Raw genomic sequence first — 21,563 nt, forward strand, 5'->3', positions numbered from 1 at the left:
TCATATCTGAAGAGTAGATTAAAGAGGATTAAAAGCCTTCAACTAAGCTTCTAAATACACACTGAGGGACCTGCCTCAGTAATGAACTTAAAACATTAATTTAAAAATTCAATAACCACAGTTTACAGTTAGATAAGTGGTGACCTCGTGAAGGAAACACTGAGTTACTTTTAGAAAGCTAGTTCTTTGTATTTGGGAAATTGATGGTGTGCTTTGATTCTGGCTGTTTGATTTTACTGCCTGAATAATTGCATTGAAATAAATTTTATCCCTAAAGCTTGTATAACAGCAAAAATTATTTGAGCTCAAATTAGTTCTAAGAAATTAATTAGCCAGAGTTCATTCTCCAATACAGTTTATTTTCATTTGATTATTTATTTTCTTAGCTCAGTTTCTGCAAAACTAATTTCACGATTCTACTGCAGTGGAAAGTGAAGTGCAAGTGAGGTCCATCATCTTGCAATGATTTGAGGAAAGCAGTCTGAACTGATCCTGATTTATTAGATATATTACTCAAAAACTAGCAGCAAAGTAGCCAGAAAGTTTTATCTTGCTACATACATATTCATTAGCAATTTACCTCCTCCCAAACACAACCAACCCTTTATTTATGTGTTAGAGAATTCATCAAGCACACAAAAACCTGCTGAACTCATCAGCAGAGGAGCAGGCTCATGTACTGTCCTATTGATTTCTGCACAGTAGATTTTAGGGGATTATTTGCAAGGCTGGTTCTAAAGAATGATGCAGGATGGTATGCTTGTGCTTCAGACATTTTGTAGACAACTTAAACTTGCATATCCACTCAGTTTGAAAATAGCTGCTACTGGAAACTCTCTTCCACCCTAATGATGCAACTTCTGATGTATCCAGAGAACAAGTGCAGACAGCCAGCACTGCTGGCTCCTCTACTCTACCAAGGAAACATCATTGGCCAAATTTTCTCAGCCAGAATGGAAAGCCCTAGGACTGTCTCTAGCACTGGGTGCACTGGAGGACACTTGGTCTGGACTGCACAAAATTAGCAGTTTTCAAGTTGTTGTTAAAAATTTCCAGTGTGGGAAACATCTCTCTGCCTGAGCTCATGCTCTGATGGAAGATACTGATCTGCAGTGACTATTTTCATTTGAGTTTACCAACTCTGTATAAGAAGCCAAGTATTGTCATTTTGTTTTTATTCTTCTGTCATTCAACAGACTCAAATTCCCAGACTAAAGAGATGGTAAGCTAACGCTTACATGCTCAGTTCTGACAAGGGCAGCAGCTCTGATTGTAAAAAACACACTGCAAACTGCTTTTTAAGACCTGATTTAAGAGTGTACATGAAACTTTTGGCCTGATTATTTTCCTGACATCCAGGATGTCAGTCTGTGCCTGCACCTCCAAAAATGCAAACTCACATTTGAGCTTACTTCCACTAAATATGGATGACCTAGTTTTCTCCACGTACATTGTTCAAAGGAGTGAAGTCCACCTAACTTTCATCAAGCTTTATTTTTTACTTCATTCTCTACACTCAAGGATGAATGCTTCCTTGTTTCAACCCTCTAGCTGACAAGCATTAATGGCAAAAATAAACCCCTACCCTTCTGAGCCCTTCAATCTAACAGTGCAAATCATAGTATTCCTTTTGATCTAGAAATCAAACACCTTCATCCTAGATGAAGACCCAAGCAAAGTTCAGTGTGTGCATAAAGAAGGCTGTCCATGATGGGGAGAAACCCATCTCTGAAAAGAAAGGAAAAGGCATCTGAGCTGGGTTTTAAAATTAAATGTAGGATGTTGACATTACTTTGATGCATATTGGTTTAAATATCGATAAACAACATCGATATTCCCTTATTGCCCTTTGCAACACAGCTGGTACTCTACAGGCACAGGCTGTACTACTGTAAATTGCATCAGGATCAATTTAATATATCAAGTCTTCTGGCCCCATAGTTTGCATATTTCTCCTTTTAGTCTCTGCTCAGATACCACTCAGTTAAATGCTATGGAAACAAACTATGCCAGTGAGAAGGTCTTTGGAGGCCTAGGTGCCATATTCAGAGGAGTTCCACATTTACTCCAATATGTAATTCAGCTAGTCTGGACCGTCATGACCCTCAGGAGATGAAAAATGTGTGGATGCCTTTGTCACCCTCTTCAATTTGCCCCAAATATTTGTCTGAAGAACAAATTTGTTCCTTCTCTTCTTCTATCACTATGTCAAGAACAGAAATTTCATATAGCTTGCTTCAGTGATGGCAGTTCTTTCTGAGCCAGGGCTCAGCAATGTACACAAAGAATTCCAGAAGTTTCTTCCCAGAATGCATCACTGTGCATGACTTATACCTAAATCTAACCTGTTGTCATTCTACTCATTTCAAGGCCTCTTTGAAATTTTCCAGTGTTGATAACATCTTTGTGTTCTTGTTAACTTTGCTAATTAATTACTATCCAATTTTTCAGATTATTAATATGGACAGAAAAAAATTGTTTGAGTCTTTAATGGTTCTCCCACAGAAAATTTCCTCCACAACTAACCTAAAAAGGAGGGACATAAAAAATCCCCAAGCACCTAACACAATAATCCATCTCTCCTATCCTTATATATATTGCAACAACAAAATAATAATAAAAATGTAATTTCAGCTTCTCATTGTAAGCTAGCCTGTATACTAGCCCTTCAATACCAGTTACCCTAATGGTGAACTGTATATCCCCTCAACCCATTTCAGTGGTAGAGCTATGACTTAAGTGGTCAAGATTTCAATATTAATATTTATCAATAAGGCACATTTTTGGAAAGTATTAAGCTACAAAGTCTAATTTCCAACCTATGAAATGTGATATTGGATTATCCTATACTTAATGACTCTCATTACAGAATATTTTGCTTTTGATATGCCTAGGAGGAAGTCATGGATCTAGAATATAGACATATCAGGGCTCAAGCCAAGGACCTATCTATTTTCATTAACTCTTTTGCAGGTAAGAATGAAATCCTGTACAGAACTTTCTACACCACAGAAACTAGAGCTTTCCAGCAGGTGTTTTGGACATATGAAGCTCTCATGTCAGAAGCAATGGGGTGGGTAGGAAGGCTTGACAGGAGACTGAAAGGGAGTAGTCAGCTCGCAGTCAAGATATTTAATGGAAACATGGAGCAAAATGCAGATTACTCAGGTATCAGTTTTTGCTTCCAAGTTCATTTAGATACCTTTACAATCACTTAAAAACCAGTTTCCTCCCTGCATTTTTGTCCTGTCAATTACATGCACGAGCAGCAGCAGGAGCAATTTGTGCACAATCAAGAGGGAAGCAACAATGTACAGAATTGTGAAGGAGGTGATCCAAAGCCCCCAGGAATCACTGCCACTGTTTCTGTTGATTTACATGGTCCCAAAGCATATAAATATACTGAGACCTGTTTCTTTTTTAATTATAAGAAGAATTATAATCAATTATAATCAATTATACGAATTATAATCAATTCTAAAGGTCACAAATTATTCTTTTAAAGCATCTATGGACACTAAATTCCAAGAGATGTATAATTAAAGTCGTGGTACCACATCTGTTGTCTAATAGGAGTGGCTTTGTAAATTATGCCAACTCTGTGCCATCGTACTGCCACGTTTCAAAGCAGAGTGGAAGCAGAATCATGCAATTTCCCTCAAATGACTTCTCCTCATTTATTTTTAGTGACTAGTATCTCCATAACAGCCAGCTGATGAGATTAAATGAAATCTGCAGTTGCCAAATTGGCAGCAGAGGAGATGGAAACTTCATTTTAACATCTAAGGAAAAAATAAAACAGCATTGGAGTATGAATATTTTCACTTACCATTGTGGTAACTTGACTTTAGGGTAGTAATAGCACATCTATTGGTGACATAAATGTACTATCTACATCTAATTTATTTCTTAGCCTTTTTAAAGCATAATGTCAGCTAGCAGTGTAAGTTCTGGCCAGATGTCTGTGGAAGAAGCAACATCCAGTCGCTCCTTTTGTACAGATGACCACACTACACCCTTCAAGCACAATCCTACATAATTCTTATTATGGGGGGAAAAAAGATATTTCCCTGCTGTAGAACTGGCACTGAGAAAAGCTTCTTTTTAAAGTGTGCCCACTGAGACACTTCCAAGTGAAATGAACAGCAGGTCTTGCTGGTGTCATCAGTTTTTCAAGGAAAAGTCTCCAGCTCAATAGACATGTGAACTGCTGAGAGTGGCTGTAGAAGGGGAAGATTCATTCATGGATGCTGGATTACTCACATTTCCTTAGCTCCTCCCAAATCTTCAAATCCTCTGAAAACTCAGCAGGAGCTGAGGAAATGTGAGTAATCCAGCATCTGTGAAGTGAGAAGGAAAAGGCATTCCCTTCACTTTGTTGTCACCCTCCTTCAGTGAATTCATCACAGCTGTGGATGTGCTCCAGGCAGCACATGGCAGGCTGGGCTGGGGCTGCAGCTTTGGACCTGCTGAGTTTGGTGTCTTGTGACTCAGGCTGCTGCCAATGCTCAGGGAATCTTACAGCTCCCCCTGTCCCTCTCCTCTTTGGGTAAACACCTGCTCTCAACAACAGCAGGACACTCCTGACTTCAGCTAGGGCGTCTATAGCAATTGCCTTTTTTTTAAATAGATTTTGAAAAATCTGTCTCATGAAAAAATAAACTTTCTTTAAAAATCTTTAAACCCAGGCAATGCAAGAAGGTTGCTATCAAGGTCTAGAATAATCATATCTCTAACTTTGCTTATTCTGTTACCATTTATTCTCATACTTTCACAAACCTTTCAGATGCCTGATCATCAAATTAAACCAAACACCAGATATTGCCTCAAGAGCACTTTCATAAACAAGAAATGATGAAGAACAGTAGCCTTGACCACTATGGAAAAATGGTTATAAAACTCTATAGAGATGAGTTGTTTGTACTGTGATAATAATATCTTGTTGTGTACTGGGAAATTAAAAGCAAAAAACCCCTTCAGTATAACTGTTGGCTCTTCCATAAATCAGCAATTTCTATGGTGTAATTTGTAAAAAAAAAAACCAAATGTCTATCCAGTTTATTAAAAAAAAGAAATAAAAAAATTTTTTGGGATTAAATTATGAGATTTAATAAATTATTTCATAAAGGAGTAAAAAAATTACATGAATCAGTAAAAATTTTTATTGTATTTCTTGGTTAGCTTTTTATCCATGGAAAAGAAACTCTCTGCTTTATGAAATGGATAGGTTTTATATGGCCTTAATCAGTAACACTGTCTGTCTCCAGGGCTACCCTCTACAAATCTTTCATCTGGAAACAATTTTGAGAATAAATAAGAGCAAAGTTTTCTATTAGTCACAGGACTGATGAAAGAGGCAATTAATAAGCTGGACCATTTGAATGTTGTGGATGACCCTTCCTGATGGTCAATCTATCTTCAGTGCTCCTGGTACATCTGAAGACTTTATTAACAGGCCCTTGTAGCTCCATGTTCCTCTCTTCACGTAGAAAATGCCAATTACTGTCCAATATTAGTTCTGCCATCATGATCAGTAAAGGCTCTGGCTCTCTCTATATGCACAAGATCTATGTAATCCTCTATTAGTGCATGCAAGGCTATTTGAAAACATTATTTAAAGGGACTGTAAGAACTTGGAATCACATCTCAACTTTCTCAGTGTTTTCTTCTTTGCAGACTACTTCCAAGATTAACAAAAATCTGGACATTGGTGATGTAGCTGGTCTGAGTTAAAGGGCAGTGGTACAGCAGAGACTTCCATCACTAGTGTTGTGAACACAGTAGCACAATCAGCAACTGTAAGCTCTGCTCTGTGCCATTTGTAAGCATCATGAAACTTCCTCCAGAGCTCATTCTGTGGTTGCTCTTTGGAAAAAGAAGATCTAGTTGGTGAGAGCCTATTTTTCACCAAAGCCATGCTCCAAGGAGAAAGAACACCTCCTATGGACAGATGTCTAATCAAGTATACCCAGCCTCCACAGATCCTTCTCCTCCTTTTTTTTTTTCCTCTTAAATATCCTGTAAACACTTCATTACAAATTACGGTGTCAGGAAACTCTGGAAGGAAACTTTCACTTTCAGGTCCTTCTACAAACTCCTCTCTAAATATTTCTTCGGATGTAGTGTCACCATGAACTAAATGGTTTCCCATTACTTCAGGATCAGTTTTTAAAAACCACATGAATTAAATAAGCTTTTCATGGTTTTATCAGAAGTGAAACAACCTGTGCTCAAAGCATCTCTAATGTGACATAGCAAAAGCAGGCAAGTCTTACCTTACAAGATCCAGGGGCTGGTATTTATACCACACTCCCCAGGAAGCCCAGCACTCATAGAGCAGGTGTCTGTGGTTTTCTGCTCCATGGGTTTTTATTGAATTCTTACTTCTGTAACTTCCCTAAAATACAAATCTGGACATTAATGAATAACAGCAGCAAAAATGAATATTTAAGAAATCTCTCTTACTAGCAGCATGGATAACACAATTTATGCAAACTACATACTTGTGCTCCAAAAACTAAATATGGCATTAAAAAAAAAAATCAACTGATGTCACTAAGATTTGAGAATATTCTTACTAAGAAATTTATAATAGATTATATTCAAGTCATAGCCTATAAATGCAAAGAAAATCTTTGGAGAATCTCAAAAAGCCACCCCAGAGTGTGGTGGTTTTCCTCTCTGAAAGCATACTGATATATCAACTCAAAGAGTTTTTACAGAACAGAACTGGAACAACCCTCTTTCCTCATCTCTTTTTGCAAGAAATGCCCCTAATTTTTCCCCAAGGAAAAAAGCATTGCTAAATGGAAGCATGTCAGAGGCAGACATTAATAAGGTTAAGGATAAATAATTACACAATTAATAATTAATAAATTTTGTGGGAAATGTCCATTCAAAAAGGAAAAAAAAAGGGCAAAATACCTCATGAAGAGGAAATGCAGCTTCATAGGAGCCATTACTGAGCAATCGATTCAGACCTAAGAATCAAATGTATTCAATTATTTATCAACAGGAGCAGAAAAATGGTGAAGTAAAAAGCAAAACATATTTTCATAAACTGGCTAAATTAAGATGGAAGCCAATTGACAGTACACAATATATGTAGAAAAATTAATCTTCCCCTGATTTTGATAACTAAGAAATAATACAATATTAATCAGAATCTATCATTTATTATGCTAGAGGCTTAAAGATTAATTTGCCAAATCCATCTTTAGAGTAACTTCACTGAAATTGGAGACTTTACACCAGGTTTAAAGTTTGACATTATAAAACATGGTCTAACAAAGCTATTTAGATGAAAGGCTGCATATCTTGGGAGCTAAAATCTTCAGGATAGGTCTTGACATTTTTGAATTGCAGACCATTAAAGCAACAGAAACTCACAATTCCACATGATAACAACTTTTTAAAATGTGTTCAGCTTATGTCTTATGAAAATTGCTGAACAGACAGAAAGGAACAAGACAAGCTGCAGCATTAAAAGACCAGAAAATAAAATCATTCCTATCCATCCTACCACAAAAAAGTAACCATACAACCCACTCACTCAGGCCATGTCTCTCTTCAATGAGAGCCTGGAGAAATAATGATTGCTGAGATGATTGGTGCTTTGCACTTGGAAAATCACCAAAATAAGACTGTACTGCTACCAAGCAATGCAAAACAATCCACATGAAGAACCTGAAGGTATTTGAACCCTATTGACCAAGAGGCATAGAGTCTTGATTCCTTTCCTAATTCACAGGAGACAGACAGCAGCAAGAACACAGCAATGAGAAGTATTAAGTCAACATGAATAACACTTTCAGCAGTAGCATCACTATCTGCCTGGCAAAATATGTTTTCTTCCAATGTCTCTGTCAGAAAAGTAAAACTTGGACGGCAGAGCTGGGCTTTGCTCTGCCCAGTGATCAGTGCAAGGTTGTGTTTACTACAGGTACAGCACAAGTTTACATGTGAGGGAGATTGGGATCTTTAGGTAGGCAGGGATTGCAGGTGTTTGGGCAAGATGCAACATCAGCTCTGCTCGGGGCTATTGCTGCCCTCATCCCAGCAGCTGAGAAAGAAAGAAAGAAGTGAAGTTCTGGGATATTTTCCTCTTCAGGAAAGGTGAGGTTCAATCTATTTCAGGGAAATGAAATAGATTGCAGAATTTTATGGAGATTTGTCTCTACATTTGTCTCTGTGAGGGACTCAAGCTGTATGTGCTCTGTATGATTTGGCAGAAGGTGGCCACTATTTCATGTTCTATCCCTCCTCTGTCACTGCCTGCTCTCCCGGGCCTGCATGTGTGCCTCTCCAAATTTCCAGTCCACTCTCTAATTGAAAATGTAGCCACAGTTATAGCATTCTTTGCACTGAGGACATCAATGGTGAACTTCCTTTGACTTACAGCAACACCAGAGATACAGAGTCCTCCATCTCCCTTAGAGATGGATAGGTATCCAGGGAGAAGCCCTGTAGCCTGAGATGTAAAGCAGCACAAATCTTGCCATCCTCCCAAGCACATTTTAATGAAAGAATAAAAGTTTTCCTGCATGAGTCTGTCTGCTTCACTGCTCCTAATCTGTTAATATTTCATGTTTAAATCAGCCTCTTCCCTTGCAGAGGTGATAAATCCCATGTGGTGATGTGCCTGTGAAAGCTGACTGGTATTACAGGGAGATGATCACATCTTCCAAGGCAAAGCCCCTACCACAGCAGTGGGTGAGATGGAAACAGTCAAAATCAAGGTGATTAAAAAGGAAGGAAAAGAGCCTCTTATGAGGCCAGGCAGACTTCTTCTTTCTTTTTTTAAAGGCATATTTAAAAGCACATTGCTCAGTACTTACCAATTTTGTTTTTCCCTTCTTCATATTTCACTCTTTGTAAGATATGGTGTACAATTCTACTTCTTGTAGCATTATTGAAGAAAGTATCTTTGTTGTGTATTATGAAGCTACATGAAAATAAAAACCAAGAGCATCTCAGAAACATGTAAGAGCACATTTAAGGCAAATATTTATTTCCATTACTTTCTTTAGCACTCTAAAAATCTACAGTATGTAAGCAAGTGCAGGGAGGATAAAAGACACTTGATTAAGAGATGATTAGCCAGGTGAGATGCTGTCAGTAACAGTATTCATTCTCTTACAAAGAATTACGTGGAGATATTTAAGTATTCATTATGATATGCCTCACTTTTAGATAATTCACTGAAAACTACAAAATTCTTGCACAAAAAATTGCAAAAACATATCTTTGTAAGTGCAGCAGTAGAATTTCACATCTGTTCCAGGCTTTTTTGTTATGCTTTACCATTAAGAGTCAGTTGGAACCATCTACTTGGTAAACCATGCTTACTGAAAACTGTTACTGAATACTATGTTAGAAATTGAAAGTATCATATACTCCCACATTTGGTCCTGGAAGATAAAATGCAGTAGAAAATTAGCTCTAAGAGGCCACTTATGTTAAGTATGAATACCGGTTCTATGTTCAATAGGTTAGATAGAATAAATTTTGAAAAACCCAACAAACCCTGTGGATAGGAGGCAATATTGGTTTCCTCATCTGTGTTTTTGAAGAGCTGCAGAATTGAATAAACTGATAAATAAAATGTTAAGGTCACAGAGATGGCATGGAGAGATGAGTCTGTAGGAGAGCACACTAGACAAATACGACCTTAAATGAGATCATCTTAATCAGGAGCTTGGTGTGGATTCACTTCACCTTCTCTTTTGCACAATGTGAGATTCACTTCTCAGTTTTCCCCTCAGGTAATTTAACCCAAATGAATTTTTTTTTTCCAGAATCAATCTTTACTCATGGGAAATAATATACAGCTTTGCACCTCCACAGTAATTTTGAAAAACGAGGAGACCAACTTCTGGACTTTGAGAACTTCATGTACTCCCTCTTTATTATCAAAATTCTCAGCTGAATTTTCAATACAATACAATGTGTACATAAGATCCTTTTGTTCTGCTTCAAAGGCTGACAGTAAAAAAAAAAATCCTAAAGTAAAGGTATGTAAGACAAATTGCTCCAAGAGCACCCGAAGTAATAAAACCTGGTTTTCTAGAGATTACTATCTTATGTTTCCTTTGCCACTTCACCCCAGATACTCACAGGCCATTTTTGTGTCTACAATCTACTCACTACTGTACTCAGTACTTCTGGCTTCCTCCCATTTCCCTGCTATTCCCAAAGTCCTACTCATGCCCTACAGTACCTACCAAAGTTAATTAGATTTATGCATATTGGCTGACCACCACGTGCATGCTGATTTACCAGTGGGCTGATACCAAACAGCAAATGCAAGTGGTGTCCACTGGCCACAGCCTTTTCTGTATAGGAACTGTTTGGGGCCACTATTCTATTTCAAGCTGCTGTTACTCAAAAGTTATTTAAGACTGAGCTTATCTTTCAGATACAGAAAGATATGTGGATATAAAGATGCATCTTTACTGCTACATCTCTATCAAATTCAGCTGAAAGTAATCAGTATGTGAAATAATGACTACAAAAAGTATTTTGAGAGAAAAAACATACTGTATTCATGTAAATCTTAATGCTGATAGAAATTATATTTTATAAAATCTAAACTGTGAAACAGGTAGAACAGTGTTGTTTTCAGCTGAAGCTGGAACTCTGTAACAGGCTGTTTGTGTAGCAGCAGAAACAAATGAAAAGGCAGGAGTAAAACAGAAATGAATAGTTAGAGATTTTTGCTCTTTATTTAATTTTCTTTTACTGCCTGACTATCCAAGACCCCACCTCCCAGACAGTTAAAGAACTGTGAAGATAACTTCTCAGATACCAAAACAGCACAGTAATTCTCATTCTGACTTAGCTTGACTCGTCATTCTGACGAGTTCTTGTAGGATTCAACTGCGAATTGGATCAGCTTATCTGGGACACCTGCAACCTGGAACCAGATAACACCTTAATCTATTTTCTTTGTAATACAAGTTTATTTTTCTCATCTGTTATCACAACTGTCTTATACTGCAACTAGAGATAGCCATTTCAACATCTTTTCTGAAGAATTTGTTTAATAGTTTTGTTTGTATTTAAGAATTTCTATTTTCATGAGTCATAAATGCAAAAAGGCAAAAATCAGGGATTACGGGAACTCTAAAAAACAAAGAAATAATCACTTGTTTAAAGAAACACTTCAGTAATTTGCATTCATTGGAAAACTTAGTAATTGTTTTATTATAGCTTTTGATCTTACATGGGCAAGAAGAAATAACCAGATGTGCCTGTGAAGCAGATGTAAACACCTCAGTATGAGAACTGCCATGAAAAACTCTGCCTGTTCCAGAATAGCTGAAGCAGTCCTAAAACACCTGTGAGAATATGAGCTGCAGAGGTTCTGCCCTGCCCAGTCTTGTGCCAGTAAGGGCAGGAGGGGGAGACGAGAGGAAGGACTCACCGTGATCAGAGTGGGTCAAAAACATGCCCTTGAGTGTTTTCCAATATATGAATGTTATTCATGAAGACATGGATAAAGAAGAGATGCGAGAGTTCAGCAAAGGTGAAAAAGTAGTGCCAAAAATGAGTCCTCTGGATGTCCTGGACCATCCCTAACAATATCATTACTTTGGGATAGAATTGGTGGTAACATTTGGTATCATTTAAAACATGTAGTAGCATTTAAAGAATAATTCTTCCTTATTTTTGAACATAAAAGTCATAGGGTTCTTAAAATCTGCTTAACTCAAATATCCTTTTTTTTCTGTGAAATTGTCTGTAGAGTAGAAAGAGCAGCATCACCATAATCAATGGGGCAGGGACCTCTAGCACAGGAAACAAAAAGAGGCAGACATGAGTGGAAGGCCTTGAAAGGTTGAGAATATCCCAGGCAGCTGTATCTGTGTTACAACATTGACATAAATTAGGACAATGTCAGGGAGGTTTCAATTTATCCCAAAAGTCACAGGAGTTGCTCTTGTCAGGTGAGAATCAGGAAGCTCAGTGTAGGGCTTACCCCTTTCAACCACCACCCCTTCTCCAATGCTTCATGGATGTTTCTTCCCCCCAATTTTTTGTCCTTCAGTTTGTCTTATTTCTGAGTGTGGGTGGTAAATCCACAGTCAAACAATAACCATCAAAGCTATTTCATGTTCTACAGCATCCAACAAAGAATTCAGATGAGAAAGATTTTCTCAGTCTGTGAAGAATCTCACACTTCAAATTTCAGTTCACAGGGGCCAGAGCTGAAGACAATTTCAAACCAGGTACACATAAACATTTATCAGACATTACTGAGCTATGAATTGTATAATGCAGAGGCTTTCTAGCAAGTTTTTTAACCCTTGTTGCTTTTAGGTGGAAGAATTTCCTCAGCTGTTCTGTTTCTGCTGCCCTTGTTATATTTTCAACACAAGGATTTGAATATTCATAAGAGCAATACAGCTTGTGTTCAGGCTCAGTAAGAGTTTAGATTTTATTTATGAGACTCTTCACTGGTGGTTTTCATAATTTTGTCACCTCATTTGTAAGACAAAAAATAAGTAAGGATTAATGTATTAGAATTTTTTTTACCTGTGAAGTTAATGTATAGGTAGATAAAGCCAGTGATTTGTTCCACAACAGCTATAATCATTAACTTGGTCCTGTAAGTCTTATTTGTGTGAGCTCTCCTTACTCAAAAAGAAAATCCCAATGAAGATAATGAGAGTACTTTTGAAAGGAAAGCTTCCAGAGTTGATCCTTAATTAAAGTCCCTTTCAAAAATGTCATTCTGGAAATACTGCTCTTACATTTATGCTGTAAGAGACATGAAGAGTCAGTGAAGGTTAATTGCTTTGAAGCTATATTTGTAGCCTTTTTAACTAAACTGTGAACTGGAAATTTCAAACTATCTTTCTGTGGATAGCAAAGCACAGCAAAGCTAACTGTTGTCTAAAGAAAGACCTCAAATTAGTGCAAATTCAACCAAGAAAAAATTACCAATGAATTCCTGTTCACACATTGTCTTTGGTAATTTTGCAGGTTGTACAAACCCTTAAAGGGTAAATTTAGCTCTTGAATCTTTGAATACACATTTGAAAAAAAGTGGGTTTGTTTTTCTTGCTTTATTTTACTTTTTATATTTTGGGAAAGCAAAAGGCAGGAAAAGGCTCTTTTCTGCTTTAGTGACAAGATAAAAAAAGATGAAATCTGAACACCTGTGGCCTGCTGACAAAGACACAAAGGAAGGATGGATGCATGCACAGATCCGTGTGTATCTTTGCACTGTGGGTCCACAGACACTGAAACAGTCTGACACCATATCTAAAATTGCCTTCTGCTGGAAGCAGTACAAACTAAGAGCACAGAGGTTGCTGGAAGTAGTGATCTCTATGTGAGTAGTGTATTCCTTAGCACATGAAAAATGCCCAACCTTCTGTACTCCCAGGTAAATCACAGAGCCAACAGCCAACCGGTTGTTGGCTGAAGTAATAGCAGGTTTTTAGCTAATTTAACGTAGAGAAAGTAAATCATCAGCTGGAGTAACAGCAACAATGTGAGTCTGCAGTATTCCCCTGAGAATAATACCACACATTTCTCTACTTTATTTGTTTGAAAATGGCTATATTATTAGCACTTGCTGATTTTTGTTTTGCTTGATTTTTAAGGTTGCAGCTAGCTGTCTTTTTTATATAAAAGGACATTTTTATTAATAGTTAATAGGAGGTTTTCATATCATACAGGGCCTAAAACAGGGTCACTTAGGGACGAAGAATGTTGCAGTGGCTCTCTCCGTTTCTAATTTGGCACCACAGCCTCAAAACTGCCAAAGTAAAATAGAAAGTCATGAAAGTGCTGAATCCCTCCTTCACCTTCCTCTGCCTTTGCCCCAGATGTCTTCCCCCCAGATCGCTTCTTAATTTAAATTAGTTCACTTAGAAATATTCACCTGAGATAGAAAGAGGGAGCCTTTTGTATTTTTCAGGGATGCCCTGCTTCTTACTATTTTTCATGCAATTGAAACTTCCAGAATCAGAGGGAATAAAAAAAAAACATTGCAAGGCATGTCCAAGTTTGGCAGCACAAAGATTTGTTTGAGAGCAGGATTTGCAAAACTGTGATTCCCCATTTATAAAAAGTCATTTAAAGATGGATAGTTATTATTCTGTAGATGTATTTAAACACCAGAATGACCATCCTGGTTCAAAACAAGTAAGTGTCCATGCAGCCCTGTGCCATGTCTCCAGGTGCAGTAGTTCCCTGATCTATCCATGATTTTGGGGCGAGGGGACTCAAGGGAACATGGGCACAGATCATCTTGGTAGAGACGGGGTTTGTTAAGATCAATTTGAACATCAGAAATAGCTTGAAAAGCAGCTCCACTTTGAGAGACACATATCTTGGAAATCTGGAAAAAATACAAGACTTATGTACCACAAGGGGACATAATATAAATGAGAAGAAATCTATTAACCTCTGGTATGCAGGGGCATTTTTTGCTTAATTAATCATGTTACTATCCTAGTCCTCCTAATTGAGTAAATTTTTAATCTTATTTTCACTAAGTAACAAATATTTATTTTAAGTGGTCATTCAATTATGTATTAGGTTAATATTTAATCAGAGAGTTTATTGCCTTTGAAAGATAAAACAAAGGGGAAATAGCTCCTGATATAGAGTTTGATATCTCTAAACAGCAATTAACATATTTCCCTAGCTAGTGTACAGTTATCTCAGAAATTGCAGCTAATTGCTGCTGTTACTATTCCCAAGTGATTAGCAGCTGACTACATGATAAATAAATAAGATGTAGTAGAAGAACAACTGAGTGTGTCTAATGGTAAACATTTCTCACATCTTGTGCATTCTTGTCAAAGACAATTTTCAGAAGAAATACTTTGGTATAAGCACAGCCTTTTCCAAGGTGTGGCTGCAAAAAAGAGACACTACTCAGAAGTCTATCTTGAAAATAATCTTTTTGTATTCCACAAAATTAAAAAAAAAAAAAAAAGAAGAAGTGCTTGGCAGAACTTACCTCCAAAAAGAGATTTTCTATTACTTAAGAAATAAGATGAATTTTGGTCTTCTCTTGTACTGACAGTTTTGAGATATACCCTATGAAATATGCCATAATGCTTTTAAAAGAAAACCTGAAGTTGTGCTGCAAAAGTTATAGTCATATCTCACAAATGTCATTCTTGTGTTTTCTACTTTGCCAGTTTTGGAGGAAGGAGAGATGGCTAGCTGTGCCTCTTAAAACAAACTTAGTTTTTTTTTGAAAGCTGAATTTCTCCACAACTGGCCTTTTTCCATCTGAATGGGAAAGAAAAATGCAAGAAAGAACAAGTCTATTGAAATGATCTACTAAAATTGCATACACTCCTTGTACATGATTATTTTTAAAATATTATTTCCTATGGAAATAAGCTCAGGTAAGGTTTTTTTCTTAATTATTTTCCACCCCAGACACTGAATTGTAAGTATTGTCAGTTCTTTGTCTTCCGTGCTTTTAAAAGAAACTATCACAAATGAAGTCTCCACTCAAGTCATGTTGTAAAATCTGTATTGGACTGGAGCCCTCTATGTGGAAACTGTGGCTAGATCACAAAAGATAAACTGCCTGTTCTTTGTTGACATGAAAGACATCTGATGCTATGAAGAAAGGAAGAAATAAGGAATTTTAGACCCAAATTGCAATATTTCAAATGCAGCCAAGCTCATATGAATATTTAAGGCATAATATTTTAGAAGATGCAAAGCACATAAAACCAGGAAAAAAGGAAGAATTTGGCAGCCTTCAGGTAGGATATGTGGCAAAATCTACTGTGAGGCCATGGAGATCTTATCTGAAAACTAAGTTTTGTGCTTCCGAGATGGTTGTAATTGTGAGAGATTCACTTCATGGTCTTCATTAAGCATATCTTGGATAAACAGTAATTTATGGCAACACAGAAACCCAAAATATTTTCAACTGCCAGAAGTACATATCTTGCTCTCCAGAAATACTTGTACAATAGCCAGAAAAATCCTCATCAGTGTAATTAAAAGACTGATTATATATTTTAGGTTCCTGTGGGTATTTCTCAAAGAACAGTTGACTGTACTTCCCACTAATCTCTTCCTCTCACTTAGGATTCTAGATGTGCAGGAAAATTGTATGGCTTCTACTGTAAACTTAAAACTCAAAATCTGTACATAAGTTCTGACAAAAAGCAGACACTGGTGGCATTTTTCTGCTACCACCTTAATACAGTGCAAAAGGACTAAAAAACTCACATTTATTCTGCATCCTCTGAGAACTTCAAGAACTGAATGAGTTACATTTACTTTGCTCAAAAAATGCCATATGTTCAATGAAAAGTCTTAACTCCAAGGTCAGCTAGCTGAACACTGGGTTGGTACTGGGACCCCTCGAGTCCTGTACTTGTTCTCTCTGAATCAGTTTTGGCACAACTGTGTGATGGAAGAGGAGGCAGAGTCACAGCTAAAGGCCCAACAGTAGGAAGGAGATTGTCACTGCTCTTCTAGACTGTAGGATGCTGTGCTCTTCGAACATTGAACTCCACAAGTAACTACCCATGACAAGTTTGTAGCCTCCAGTATAATTACATTGTACTGGTCACATGGTTAGAGCATACTAGCAAAACCTTAACTGTCCCAAATATCAAAGTGTATGGACTTTTCTTACCACTGACAAAATGGAAACTAAATTATCATAACATTACTGTTGATGGCAATTCTCCTTTTCAGGATCTCAAGAATTTCAGTGATTATTTATCTTCACAGTCCTAAAACAATACTGTGGGTCTCTGGGTTAAAAAATTGAAATACCTGCATGCAACTCAGTAGAAAAATATTGAACAAGTCATTGTATTTCAAAATTCTAGTGAAACAAAACAAGTCAGGCACAAGGAACAGGCTGAAGCACAATAGGAACACCACTGCTGTCAGAGTCAGCATCTTCTGGGAGGAGGAGGCCAGCTCAGCCAACATTTTATCAGCCCCACACAAAAGGATAGGAAGACTACATACAGAAAGCTAAGCAGAAAATGTCAGGTCTGCCACGGAGTAAAATTTCCAAGGCTGCCATGATGTAAAAGAAGCGTCAAACAACAGCAGGAGTGTTAATGAAACTAACACTTATAAACTCTCCTGACAGTTTACCAACATGAACATGAGCAAGGCAGAAGAATGAAAAAAAAATACTCTAAAAATACTCTTCATAAACGTCAATCTTCCTTTCAGCCACAAAAACAAATCTCAGAACAAACTACCAACCCCTTTCCTATGTGCAGTAATTGTAAGGGACATTAGCAGTTAATATTACTGGTAATAAAAACATTATTGCTGACATCCCGATTTATTAGTTTTTTAGTATCACTAGTTATTCTCAAACTAGTTTGCACCTACTCTTCCTCTTGCAGGGCACAATAACTGACCCATCTCTGTATCAAACAGACTTCTATTGAAATTTTCCTGGAGTTTTGCACCTGTTCTTGTTTTTCTGCTGTATTTGGAAAGATGCCATTTGTGGCAGAGGTTTATTTTACTCATTTTTATTGCAGCTAGTAAATCAAACCCCTGCAAAAATTATTCATTCAAAATGAGGTATTTTAGAGCTTTGTCAACCTGGCTTCTCCCTGAATAAAACCACATATTTCAGAATTTGGAGCAACCTATAATTCATTCTCTGTCTTCTTTTGGTATCCTCAACAGTGCTGCCTAATCTTTGTGGTTTTGCTCTCAGTCAATGACTGTTTCCCATATCACAAACTCTCTAACTACCCATGAGGCATCAAAAATTTGACATCCCTTAAATTTCATATGAGTTATGAAAGTTATGTGGGACTTTTTCTGCTCTGCATTTTGCAAGGGAATAAAGGCTTCTTGTAGCCAAGTGATTTCTCTGACATTTGTCCAACACTGGTGTCATTGGTGGAAAAGTGTCACTGCTAGGTCTAAACACTGTCTGAACACTGCCATTTTGCAAGGAGTTTTGCTTCCATAAAATTGAAAGAGAAATGCAATCAAATTGACATTGTCTGTTTTCTTTAGAGTTTTGTTTGTTCTACAGTCATAACTAGGAATGAAATTCAAGTATCAATATTTCAAACATCAGTGATGAAGGACTAGTTTTGGTTATGCTAAATACATAAGGAATGCTGAGAAAAGTTTTAATCACATCTTTAAGTGAAAAAGAACAACTGCAGTTCTGACCTGAGAGAAAATAGCCATTTGATCCCTTTAAAGATGTAATTGAAATTCCAGTGAATTAAAAGGAACTTTCCCATTGATTTCCTTAGCTTTGAGCTGGAACTTTAATTAATAGAAACATAGACTTGCTATCTCTTCCTTTTTGTGAAAAAGGGCTAATATGAAGGCACTAGTCCTTAAGACATGAACAAAGGAATCAATTTTTTCCAAGGTGAATCCAGAAGGAAAAGTTTTCACCTTGCCACTGAGATGCTAGAATATATGCTAGAATACTCACTGATGGATCCTTTGTTGGCTGAATGGAGCAGTATAGCAGTCATTCTCCTCCAGATCTGGCAGTGTTTCCTTGTCCAGTTTCATTGGCTTTCTGGGCAACCATCCTCGGAACCTGCTTATCTGTTTCTCGATCCTGCAGCACATGATAAGTATGAGCATTTGTGATAATGGGTTTTTCCACTACATTATGAAGTACAGGTTATCAAACCAGGACACTAAATATATACAATTAGGAAAGGTGCAATATCTTTTGACTTTTGTTGAGGCAGACCAAATTACATATGCTGAACTCGATTACTCACAACCAGCTTTCTGCAGAGGAGCATTTATTTTGTCTCATCAGAAAAGCAATGCTGATGGTACATGCTGCCATAAATCTTATGAAGCCCAGTGAGTGCTTGGCATGTTCTCTAAATCTTTATTTCTCACATTTTTAGTTAGTTTAAAATTCAGGCTTGACCAACGTTAGATTTTGGACATCTAAACATTAGAACAGTGGGGATTGTGACAAAAATCTTTGGCAGCTAAACCCAGCAAGTTACAGCCTGTTACTGCTCTCCGTATAGATTCTTACCTTGCAATTCATCCTATTACAAAATAGGCTACTTTGTTCATTTCATTGTTTCTTGCAACACTATAACCTCCATGAAACCAGAACTCTGGGTGTATAAGCTAACAAGTGACTGCTATGCAGATTCTTACATTTCGAAGGTGAAAACAAACAGTGATTGAGCTGGAGGAAGGGCAGATTTAACTACAGGTGCATTCATGCAAAGATACACAGTGAAATGAAGGGAACAACCAGACCTCATAGCAGAAGACAATCTAAACCAAATTCAAATCCATACTAGAATGCTATAATGAAAAGCTCCCAAGGAAACTGTGCTTAGCACAGTGACTCCTGCTCCAAGTCCTAACCACTGATCCCTGCAAAAATCATGGACTACAAATTATGGAGTGTGCCCATACTTCAGTCACTGGATGAATGTTTCCAGAAGTGGAGCTAAAGGATAAGAATTTACTTCCCTTACTTCCTTTGAACTTAAAGCTCAGCTCTGAAAGAAACTCAAGGACTGGAAATATGGTTGGGGGGGTTGTTTGTTTTCTGGGGTTTTTTGTAGTTGTTTGGTTTTTTGGGTTTTTTTTTTGAAACGGCCAACATAAGAACTCTTAAGACCAGCAAATGCCAGTACCTCTGCGCAGTCAGTTTGAGGGAAGACAACCCATATCCAGGCAGCTGAATATATGGTGAAGTGATGTGAAAATGTCATATATTTTCATTTAAAATTCACAGAGTTATTCCTGGAATATTCAGCCTTCTTCCACCAGGTTTTAAAATGGACAAGAAAGCTAACGTTCATTTTTAAACATAAGTGTAGTATATGATAGAGATAATTCATGCTATTTATGTATAAAATATTGCAAAATCCAAGCTATGTCTTTGACCACCCGGCTGGGAGCAGAGTCTGATGTTTATTCAATTAGTTCCCGGACAACCTTAAGATAATATCAAGTCTGTTAACGTATGAATGAAACCTTCCCGGGCCATGATTGCTGACTTCCCTGGAATGTCAGGGCCACTCACGAGGGACCTGCACCTGGGAGATTGCATCTACCTCACTCAAGCACTGGTGCCACTCTGCTACATGTGAATGCGGACTCTTCCGAAGTGTTCAGACAACCATCTAGACACCTGGACTCACTTTTGTCTATTCCTGCACATGTATGGCCCCAGTTCTACATGTGAAGGGACACAAAGGAACATTCAGTCATTTCTGCCTCAGGCAGAATAAACTGTATATAAACTCGCTGCATGAAGCAGTTGGGGTGAGCCAGCAGGGAGACGCTGACACTTTGTTGGTCTGATCCAGGTTCACGCAACACCAACATCCGGGGCTGACTCTGCCTTGGCTGTGGTGGTTTTTCTCACAATTCTATTTTGTTAAGGATCTAATAAATCATTGCTAGATTTTCTTATAAATTTGGTTTCCAATTTGACCATTTATAACAATTTGGTGACAAGCCAAACGTAATCTCATACTGGGGTTCGGGAACCCCTTTCCCATCCAGGGGGTGCCCCACTGATTTCAGTGGCCCGAGCAGGATTGGATTCCGAAAAACCAATCAGATCCACAAAGAGCCCCAATTGGAGCTGCGGACCATAATTGGAGCCGTGTGCTGCAACAAGAATCACAGCCAAGGGAGACAGAGGGCCCAATTCTCTGCAAAGCTCGGAAAGATCTAGAGAGATTTCCGAGACCCGAGGTTTTTTCACTTGTAAAATTCAATGTGCACGAAGAGATCCACACAAGAAAAATAACCATAAGTACTGTGTGGTTGGGTGGAGCGTGATCGGACGAGTGTGTGAGATGTGACTTTGTCACGAGGTGAGTGCGGACCCCAAGACCGCAGTTTCACCATCCCACGAGGGACGTGATCAGTCGAGAGGGAAGTGCAAGGCTCTTTGTTCAAAACACACGAGACCCGGGACTCGGGGGGAGTCTAGGGGGAAAACCGGTCACGGTTGCGATCAGGAGCCTGGAAACTTCTGGGAACCCGTCTGCCTTCTGAAACTGGAGGAAGCAGGTAAGAAAAACAGCCCAAAAAGTTGGCAGAGTGACTTGGTCAGGCTGGTGGCTTTTTGTGAGCCGGAAAACCCAACATTGGAGAGAGAGACGGGACCTGTGATGGACATCCCGGCGAAACGAGAGAAGGTAAGAAAAATCGTAATATTCCTTGAGAAAATGGGGTTGGGAAACAGCAGACACCAGAAAAAATTCAGGAAAAACCCTCCCAAGTCCTTGGAAGAATTCTACCAGAAATCCCCAGAGATAGTTCCTTGGGGTGGATGCTGGAACACTGGGACAAAAACCCGCGGAGGGTGGGGAAGTCCAAGGAGAAAATGATCCATTTTTCTATGGAAAAATGGGGAGGGAGGGAGATTGGAAAATACGTGGTTCTCGTTGATATTCAGCACATTCAAAACCTGGACTTGTGAGCCTTTTTTTGACCGCGACGTGGCCGGTCGCAGCCCACGGGATCCTGACTGAGGAAATCAAGTACGCCGACATGTGGAGGCATGCTTGTTTGGGTCTATACCCAGTACGAGCTCTCCGGCGCGCGGCAAA

The 21,563-nt window shown here is 38.2% G+C and overlaps 1 protein-coding gene across 1 annotated transcript in view; it reads right to left on the reverse strand.

Annotated features, from left to right (window-relative positions):
• ANO4 (anoctamin 4) overlaps nt 1-21,563 on the reverse strand; it is a 187,298-nt gene that overhangs the window by 44,329 nt on the left and 121,406 nt on the right. Inside the window, exons 9-12 of the mRNA XM_066549687.1 lie at nt 18,437-18,568; nt 8,838-8,944; nt 6,925-6,980; nt 6,276-6,397 (exon numbers count right to left, since the gene is read on the reverse strand). Of these exons, the coding sequence (XP_066405784.1) occupies nt 6,276-6,397; nt 6,925-6,980; nt 8,838-8,944; nt 18,437-18,568 (417 nt within the window). The remainder of the gene's footprint in view (nt 1-6,275; nt 6,398-6,924; nt 6,981-8,837; nt 8,945-18,436; nt 18,569-21,563) is intronic.

This window comes from Molothrus aeneus, chromosome 5 (genome assembly GCF_037042795.1).
Source record: "Molothrus aeneus isolate 106 chromosome 5, BPBGC_Maene_1.0, whole genome shotgun sequence".
In the NCBI taxonomy this organism is placed as follows: Eukaryota; Metazoa; Chordata; class Aves; order Passeriformes; family Icteridae; genus Molothrus; species Molothrus aeneus.